This window comes from Galeopterus variegatus, unplaced genomic scaffold (assembly GCF_000696425.1).
Source record: "Galeopterus variegatus unplaced genomic scaffold, G_variegatus-3.0.2 Scaffold805, whole genome shotgun sequence".
In the NCBI taxonomy this organism is placed as follows: domain Eukaryota; kingdom Metazoa; phylum Chordata; class Mammalia; order Dermoptera; family Cynocephalidae; genus Galeopterus; species Galeopterus variegatus.
In genome coordinates, this window is record NW_007726916.1 from 504872 (window position 1) to 514248 (window position 9377).

The 9377-nt window shown below is 47.4% G+C and overlaps 1 protein-coding gene and 1 pseudogene across 1 annotated transcript in view; one reads left to right on the forward strand and one right to left on the reverse strand.

The window, feature by feature from the left end:
• The window catches only part of LOC103590334 (protein kinase C-binding protein 1-like), a 27947-nt gene extending 25916 nt beyond the window's left edge, over window positions 1-2031 (reverse strand). Inside the window, exon 1 of the mRNA XM_008572550.1 lies at window positions 2019-2031. Within this exon, the coding sequence (XP_008570772.1) occupies window positions 2019-2031 (13 nt within the window). The remainder of the gene's footprint in view (window positions 1-2018) is intronic.
• Window positions 2032-2880: 849 nt separating this feature from the next.
• Window positions 2881-3796, forward strand: LOC103590335 (annotated as a pseudogene).
• The last annotated feature ends 5581 nt before the right edge of the window (window positions 3797-9377 follow it).

Below are 9377 nucleotides of genomic sequence, written 5' to 3' on the forward strand. Positions count from 1 at the left end.
TAATAATAATATTGGGGGAGCGGGTTGTGGGGGGAGTTGGTAGAGTGCGGTGCTTGGGAGCACGGCGGTGCTCCTGCCAAGGGTTCGGATCCCATATAGAGACCGGTCCGCTCACTGGTTGAGCGCGGTACGGGCGCGACACCGAGGGTGGCGATCCCGTTACCGGTCACGAAAAAAGATAAAAAGGAAAAAAAAAAAAAACTATAAAGGGCAGGGCCGAGCCCGTGGCGCACTTGGGAGAGTGCTTCGCTGGGAGCACAGCGGAGCTCCCGCTGCGGGTTCGGATCCTATATAGGACTGGCCGGTGCGCTCAAAGCGCTCACTGGCTGAGCGTGTTGCGGCTGGTCTCAAAAAGGACAAAAAAAAAAAACTATAAAGGGCAAAAGGGTCTTAAAATCTCTATTGTACTTAAATTTTTTTTAATTCTATGGGAAAGAGGAAAAAAACCCCACTAGAAACTAATACACTCACAAGCAATTTAGAGCTGGCCAGGGAGTTTTGCGCAAGCCCCCCAGGAAACAAAAAGGGAAACCGAGGTCCTGCTCAGCAAGAGGAGGTGGTCTGCCCCAAGGCTGCTCACACCTAAGAGTATTCCAGACCTTCTAATCGCAACAAAACATGAAAACCCCAATTCTGTTCAATGTTACAAACACATCGACTACCACCAGAGTTAATGAGAGTTCAGTGGTTGTATCCAAAGGGTAGAAATTTAATAGGTTCCAAACAGTAGACACATCCGTCAACAGCAGGGGCTTTCAATGAAAGCTCTTAGGGAGAAAAATTAGGAAAAGCCTGCTGCATTCAGCATCCTTGTCCTTTGGAGGTATGAGACAGCAGGTCAGCGTTATGATGTAAACACCTCCCCTCCAGAGGGGGTTAGGCCTCTGGTGATGACAGAATGGGGGGGGGGGTATAAAACTGGCTGTAGTCATGGCAACAAAGCCGACATAAGGACCTTTTCCAGAAAGCTGAGTCAAATTTTTTTTCTTCTCTAATGATTTAATTGTGATGAGGATGTATTGCTAAGCACCTTTCATCTATAAACTTGGAACAATGACAAACGGCCACTGTAGACTGAATCACTGGCAAAGGGTTCATCTGTGATCTGAAAGACTTTTCTGCTGCCTTCTCTCAGGTAGCAGGACCTGTGACTCTACTGGGGTGGCCCACTAGCAACCCTCTGCCTCCCACCCCACCCCCAAAATGAGTCTGGTTCTGAGTGAGTTAACATGGGTGAGGGAGGAATACCTGCCTCCAGCAAAACGATGGAGCAATGACTCAGGAAAACTGCTTGGCATGGAGCAGAAAGCAGCAGAATTTTCCCCTGTATGTGACATTTCACTGAAATCTTAATAACCAAGTATATGATGAGATCCTTCCCAAACCTGTGTCTTGTAAACCACCAGAAATAATTCCACTCAGAACTTCCTGATGTCCTTTGACTTAAGGACTGCCTTACTTTGAGATAACTCAGACTCTTTGCTTTCCTGAGCCCAGCTACTAACAGCTGAGTTTCTTTTATTACATGTGATATGCTTTTCATTTAGTTCCCTCTAAGGCACTTGCCCAAGATCACACAGCCACCAAAAGGCAGGGATGGGATTTGAACCCAGGCAGTCCAACTCCCAAGCCCACGTTCAAATCACTACACAGCTTGGCCTTGAACTAGGAGGGCCTCAGCTCTGCAGTAAAAGAACTTCCTCACGTAAGGTCTATTGTTTAAGAATACGCTCATTTTGCCCTTTTTTATTTTTTTCCCTCAACTGCAGATGGAAGTATAGGGGTGGGCAAGGTCCAACAAAGAGTTCCAGGAATTTGGAGAAGGTCTGTGCCCTCACAAATGAGACCATTCTCTCAAAGACAGTCCCCAGGAAGCACATTCACCTCCCAAACTTCAAACAGTGGCACCAGAGCCTGCCCTATGCGACAAAATAGGCAGCAGGCTCCAGGGCCATCTCCCCTCCCCCTCTGCAATCTCCATCCAGGCCTCCCCGACAGGCCAAACCAGGCGCCCCCACCCCCCACCCGCATCCGGCGCCTGAGTCACAGCACTCACTGTCCTCTGGGGTCTAGGAAATGACACACCATTACAGGGAATTGTCTCCTCCCTCCAGGGAAAGGGCCTCAGCTGAAAGGCCTGAGCTTCAAGTGTTTTTGTGGGTGTTAAATTTCCGTAATGGTAATGATGTCGACGGCAAGCCTGCTGGGGCCTGAATGAAAAGAGAAGCTCGGTCAACAGGCCGAGACAGGCATGGCAGGCCACAGGCATACGGCGACCGACTGTGTGGCTGGCCAGGTCCCAGGCAAATACGGACAAGATTGTCACCCTACACACAAAGTCAGGGCAATTGCTTCAGTGGACCAGGTCACAGATGACAGGCGGAATGGCACAGTTGTCATGAATTGGCTCTTTGGCATAGAACTGCATGCAGAACCTAGTTCTGCTCCTCCCAGCAGCGTGAACTTAAGGAAGCCAGTTAACCTCTCTGTTCCTTTGTTATTCTTTAAGGAAGAGATAATGGTACCTTGTGGCATTATCAAAGTATTAAATGAGCTAATTCAGGTAAAGCTCTTAGTATATTTCCTAGCAAAGAGTAAGCCACTCGATCACTGGTGACTATTTTCTTAAAGCAACAATCATTCCTCCTCCTTTTCTTCCTCCTCTTTCCCCACCAACACCCCACTCCAAAAACAGAGTTTGCTTTCTCAAAGGAGAATGTTAATTCAATCCCGTAAGTTCAAAGTCATGAAAAATGTCAGTCTATATAAAGTGGAGACTGAAATCTGCCCAGGACATGATTTCTGCATTTCAATCAGACTGTAAAATTCCCAGCCTTCCTCCGGGTAACTACGAAGGCAGGGTCTGCTGCAGAGGCCAGCATGCGACCGCAGTCACACTCTCAGCAATCACCAGCCTTCTCCACGGCCTACTTCAAACATGACCACACGCTGCTGCCCTCCCAGAAGCAGAAAAGCAGAGCACGGTTAATCATTTCAAAGCCAGGCCCAGAGACACAGAGCAGGTATCCAAATGGGCCTCCCTCCCCAGGAATCTTCGGGCCCTCCCCAACCAGTAATTACATCATAAAAAAACAAAAGCCTGGAATTTCCTCCTGGCAGAGAGCAGGAATAAGAAATCAAGAGCAAAGTACAGGGGGTAGGGAGGGGGCAAATTTTCCCCTACAGCAGAGAGTGCCTAAGCCACGAGGACCATGTGAGTGAGAACAGCTCTCATCTGCTCCAACACAGAACGTGTCCTAGACCCACAGGACCTGGAGGACGAGGCTGCACCGTGGCTGACTTGGGCCTGCCAAAGCTAGCAGGAGGAGCGGTCTCCTCCCAAGCCGCGCACCGCCTACACGCTGCTTCTAAAGGATCCCCACATATGGATGGGAAGTTCTCATCCAGAACCAGGAAGAGAAGGGCTGGCATGGAAATGAGGCAGTGGAACGAAAAGGTCACTCTCAACTTGGAGAAAATGTCATTTCACCAGGAATCCTGGGTACCTTGGACACAAAGCAAGTGAGGGGCAGGTAACACCGGGAAGGGGCACTTACCTGCCATTGAGAAGGCGCGGCTGCTCAGAGGGCCTCGCATGTCTTTCTAAAAGAGAACACAGGCTCACACACAGACATTCCTGCTTCCGGATCCTCAGCGGCCTCTCCCAGGGGGAGGAGGAAGAAGCAGAGAGGACAGGCTAAGAGTCACCACTTACCAGGCCAGCCCCGGACTTGTACACATTAGATCGCCCGGCGGGGCAAGGACACCGTAACCTCTCTGCAATCAGGCAGTCTGAGGCACGGCCACTTGCCTTCATGTCCCCAGGCTTTGGCTCTAATTTATCACCCAAGACAGCAGCTCGGCTAGGCTGAAAGTTTTCAGTGCACTACACCAAAGACCCAATTATTTCAGTGGATGTGAATAAATACAAGGAATCGCAGTTGTTCTGCTGGCTGAAATGACAATATGAGAAGGGAGTTTGTGGGGAGGGGGGTGGTTGTGGTTTGCATTTTGAAAGTGTTTTAAATTTTTTTAATAATTCTTCCAAATGATCTTCAGTTCTGAAGCGCCTCTCCTAGAAACGAGAAATCCATCTTTTATGCCCGAGGTGTAGTCCTTTCCCCCTACACACAGCCGCCTGCCCCCCCTCAATAACACACAAGTGGCGATTAAAGGACACATTCATATGTAAAAGGTAAACTTCCAAACTCGCCTAGCAGGACAGAAATTGCTTCCATCTAGGCAAAAGAGGCTGATTTACAAGTGAATTCAGTGTTTAGCCCTTAACAAGGAGAGGCGATTGCAACCTGGGCCCTTTCTCCTCTTCAGCTGGGATGAGGCCCTCTGGAAAAAATGACAACATCACAACAGGAATTTCCTGGTTCAAGAATGCCAAGCTCTTTCAAATTTTACAGAGAGGCAGGGCCTAACTCCCTACAAAAAAGCACTCCCCCACCCACCCAAAGTCGGCAGGCAACATATGTACATATCTGAGGCCCCTCAAGCTTGGCCAGATCACCATCAAGGAAGTGGAGTCACCAGCTGCCTTTGGCCTTTACGTTGCTGCTGGCAGAGGAGCCAGCTCTGGTGGCTGAGGCCAGTTTGCATTGTTCATCCAGGTTGCGGGGTCTCACAGGCTCAGGTTCTGGCAAGCTCAGGTGCCGGTGGCTTTCAAACTGCCATGGGGAATTGTGGCATCGGAGGGCCAATTCAGAAACAAAAAGACAATTCTGTGCCGGCAGCAGCCGAAGCACAGAAGTGGGTTGAGAAGAAAAGGGAAATAAAGACTTCAGAAAGAGGGTGGATGAGGGAAGAGGTGCCACCAGTAACCAAGCAACACCCCGTGCGGAGTCCAGCCTCTCTGAAAGTCACCTTAATGAAGATGAGAAAATTCTCTACTAAAACACCAAGTAAGAAATGACAGGCCTACAGTCACCTTGTCACATTCCTTTGGGGAAGCAAAGATTTCAGACCCATAATGTCAGCCAAATTACCCTGGTCAAAGGGATGCTTAACCACACTCAGATATCACTGGGGTGGTTCTGAGAACGTGTCCTCTCGCCTACGGGCTCAGCAGTGCACAGAAGGACAGAAGAGGGTAGCCAACGCACCATGGCTGGTGGAAGCCAAAGACGGGAGCAACACCAGTGCCCATCAATAAGGGAACAAAGAAGGAATCGCATCTGTATGAACTGGCACAGAACAAAATCCACGTGAAAAAAGGCCAGAAATAGAACCTAGGTGAAAGAATAGAGGTTGTGTGCACTCTGGGTGTGCAAAGACCTACAGGAACACCCAGAAAACCAGTAATCATAATAACTAAACAACTCTGCTTTCTGATCATGTTCGCATGTTTAACTATTTAAGGTATTTGTAGGTGGCTATGGAGAAAAGGGATGATAATAACAGTAGGAGCTCAGTACATGCCTCCCGCATCAATCAGGTGCCACTTCTAGGGGGCTCGGGTGTTTACAACAGTGTAGAGCAGTGATTCTCAACCAGGTCCCCCAAGGGACACTTGGCAATGTCTGGGGACACTTTTGGTTGTCACAACTGGGCAATGAGAGGGGTTGCTACTGGCATCTAGTGGATAGAGAACTGGGATGCTGCTAAATACTCTACAGGACAGCCTCACAACAGAGAGTAATCAGGCCCAAAACATCAATAGCGCCAAGATTGAGAAACCGGGGTGTAGAGAAACTCCCAGTGAGGTACCAGGCAGGTCTAACCTTGTGTAAATACACCACCCACGGAGGTCTGTGTGCTCACTATGAAGAAAAATGATTCCTAATGTTTCACCTGGCGGCCCTGACTTCAGAAGAAAACAATAGGACCAGTCAGTCAACAAATAGTCACTGAGCAACTACTACACACCTGGGTTACCAAAGACACTGTTACGGGAAGGTCCCTGCCCTCATGGGAGGACAGCCAGAAACAACTAATAGTAACAACACCTTGTGTTGAGCACTTATTGTCTGGGAGGCACTGTTCTAAATACAAAATATCAATTTATTTACAACTCACCACAATTCTACAAAGAGGTAGGTTCTGAGTATCCATTTTATTGACCAGGTAACTGCGGCCCAGAGGAAAACAGACCCATGGTCATGTGGCTAGTAAGTATAGAATGATTGAGAGACTAATTATAGATCGATAAAAAGCTGAGTGGGAGAAACACCAGGAGTGAATACATATTGGGAGAGAGAGTGTAGCAAGGGAAATATTTCTCTTTTTCCTTTTTAAACTGGGCTTATGAGTTCACAGCTCCCAAGAATCCCATGAGGTTGGGATGGTGTTTTTATACCCATTTTATAAATGAGGCCCAGTGGGGCAAAGTCATTTATGTGCTCAAAGGCACGCAGATAAACGCAACATGCCCAGCCTCCAATACGGCTGGGTTTCACTCCAAAGCCCTTAACTGCACATGTCAACTATCTCTCTCCTCGGGCTGTGAGTGCCACCTAGTAATTCTCCATCACAAAGGGCATGCTTGGCGCTGACCAACATCAACACAGCACTGTTGTTCATTGTGTGGGCTCTGCATCTAAGTGCTGCCACCTGCCTCCTCTGTGCTCTTGGGCCAGTTACTTAGCCTATCTGTGCCTCAGTGGATTCAGCCATAGTAACTCAGAATCTTCCTAAAAGCACTGTTAGGATTAAATGAGACAATGCATGTAAAGTGAAAGGCTTCTGGCACATCAAAGCACCATGAGTCATTACTATTATCTATTATCACCCCCCTGTGGGAGATAGAGGAACCAGGGCAAAGAAAAGACATTAACCCAGAAATCTCAAACCAGTTTCCCCAAATCTTTTTGCATCTTCACCATGATTTGCACCAGACTACCCAAGCCTGTTTCTGAAAAAGGTTCCCTGATGAGAAACACAAACTTTCATAATTCTCTCAGACTGGCACAAGTTCAACCAAGCCAGGCTCAAAAATCCCTCCAGGGCTCAGGATTTCCTTGCAGCTCAAAGCAGAACTCTCCAGAAGGCCCACAATCCGAGCCCCACCCTTCCTGATTGACCACCTCTCAGGACTCCTCCAAGTCTCTTCCCAACTCAGATGAGGCTCACACAGCTGTGTGGCCATGGGCGGGTCACTTCTCTGAGCCTCAAGAGTCCTAGTTATCTGCAAAATGCATTAAGAATGCCAAACCTTGCAGGGTCAGGATGAAAGTATGCGGTGCCCGGCACATAACAGGTGCTCTGCAAAGGGGTTTCTTCCCTAACTCATCCTCATTCTGCCCGTTCATGTTCAGTCCACTCCACTCCAACCACAACAGCCTCCTTTCTGCTCCTCAGACAAACCAAGCTCATTTGCACTTGGCTGGCCCCTCCACCTAGAATGTTCTATGCCCAATCTTCTCCATAATTGCCAAATTCAGCTTTTGGTTCACATGTCACCTCCCCAGAAAGGCCTTTCCTGACCACCCCAGCCTCCAACCTCCTTATGATATCACCCTGAAGTTGTTTTTCTTTCACTGCAGTCATCTCTAGCTGAAAATTATCAAAAATTACTTTCTACTTTTGCTGCTTCCCTTGTTTATTGGGTCTCCTCCAGAACGTGAGCTCTATCTCAGCTTGTCTATCCTTCTCTGCTGTAGCCCAGTGCTAGGCACAAGGCCAGGTTCAGAGGTGCCCCAAAAACACACTTCTGACTGACTAAGCCACAGGACAAGATCAGCAAAGCTCCAACATGACTCACAGGCAACTTCAGTCTTTCTTCCCCAGTCTTAAGAATTTCTTCCAGCTAACCAAAAAGGCAGCAGAGTTGTGAGGCTAACAGGGAAGATTACACACACGGGAGCCTGGCCATACCAGAGTCCAAAAGGAACTCTAGAACAGAAAATCCCCTTTCAGCAGGTGCTCAGCCACTCTTGCTTCTTGCCTAAAGAGCCCGTTTCCCAAAAGTAGGGGATTAAGTAAGGATTTATACCCTGAACATAATGGGGCCATACAGCTGAATACAACTACTGAAAACTCACAGGAAAACTCATGAGGTTTTCCTAGGCCACCCATTTCCTAGTTCTCCCCATTCTTCCTGGGGAGAGTTATTGATTCAAAATCATTTAGCAGGGTGGTTATTTTTCATTTGTTTGTTTTTTTAAAAGAGTGACTTTCTCCAGGGAAAACAAACTCCCTGCTAGGAGACCCCCGCCACTGAGATGAACACAACTAAATTTTTAGTCTTGGTTCTTTGCCCCCCCCCCTTTTTATCAGTACCCTCTTAAGTCTGAGGATCTTTCCCAACACCTCCCTTTATCCTCAGTTTCCCTGTGGATTCTCCAGTTCTGCCCTTGCCATGTGAAGCATACAGGCTCGCCTCAAATAGGAAAAGTAAAAAAATATTTCCCAAGTTCATCTTCCCTGCATCCCACTCAATGGGCATAAGTCAAGAGAAATTCAATCTGTTCTTTCCTGTCTCCATCTAGTTCCCTCGGGCCTCTCAGAGAGTCAGCATCGCACCAGGCTTGAGATGAGTCTAGATTTTAAAGATACATATTTGTCATACAACACAGCCTCTCGGCTTTTACCAACTACTACTGTATCTGGTCCCCAACCCAAGAAATAGCAACCAGGTTTGAAAGACAGTCCCCAAACTGAAGTGGAGATGGGAGTTACTGGAGGATCATCAAGGAGGGGGGGGGGGACAAAACCAGGTCAGCCTTATTAGGAAGAGAGTCCTACTGACAGCTGATGAGATGATCCAGTGATTTAGAAGGGCAGCAATCAGTGGTCAGGAAATCTGTCTGGGGGGACCTACAGCCATGGCCTGAGCCAGAAATTTAAGAAACTGCTGCCTGAATCCAGTCCACCCACAACTAGTGTTACTTTTCAAATTTGAGTAAGTTGCCAATATTTAAAAATTTGCAGAAACTGAATTTTAAAATCCAGATGTCTAGCTTGTCTTAAAAAATAAAATAAAATCCTAAGATCTGCCACACAGGAACCCTCATTTCTACAAGGAGCAATCCTCCAGGCTGCCCACTTCAGGTAGAACCCGAGATGCCCTGTTTGCCAAAATCTCCATTATTCTTCACTCTCAGGAATTCAACATAACCTTGAAAATTCCTTAAAAGGATAAAACAGGGCAGGGGAAGCAGAGAAGGGCAGAGATGAGAGATGCTTTGCTAGGATGACTGGGTTCTAGAAAGTTCAACCCTATTATATGTACGGCATAGGTTTGCTTATATTTTTATAAGCATGGACTGGGGAGTACAGAGGGAAACATATCAAACTGTTAACATTAGTTACCTGGCAGGACAGGATCGAGCTTTTAGCTTTTTTTTTGTATACTTTGGCTTGTTGCAAGGAGATACACTGAATTTATTATTTAGAAGGAAAATCTAATAAACCATTTTCCCCCGTTAATT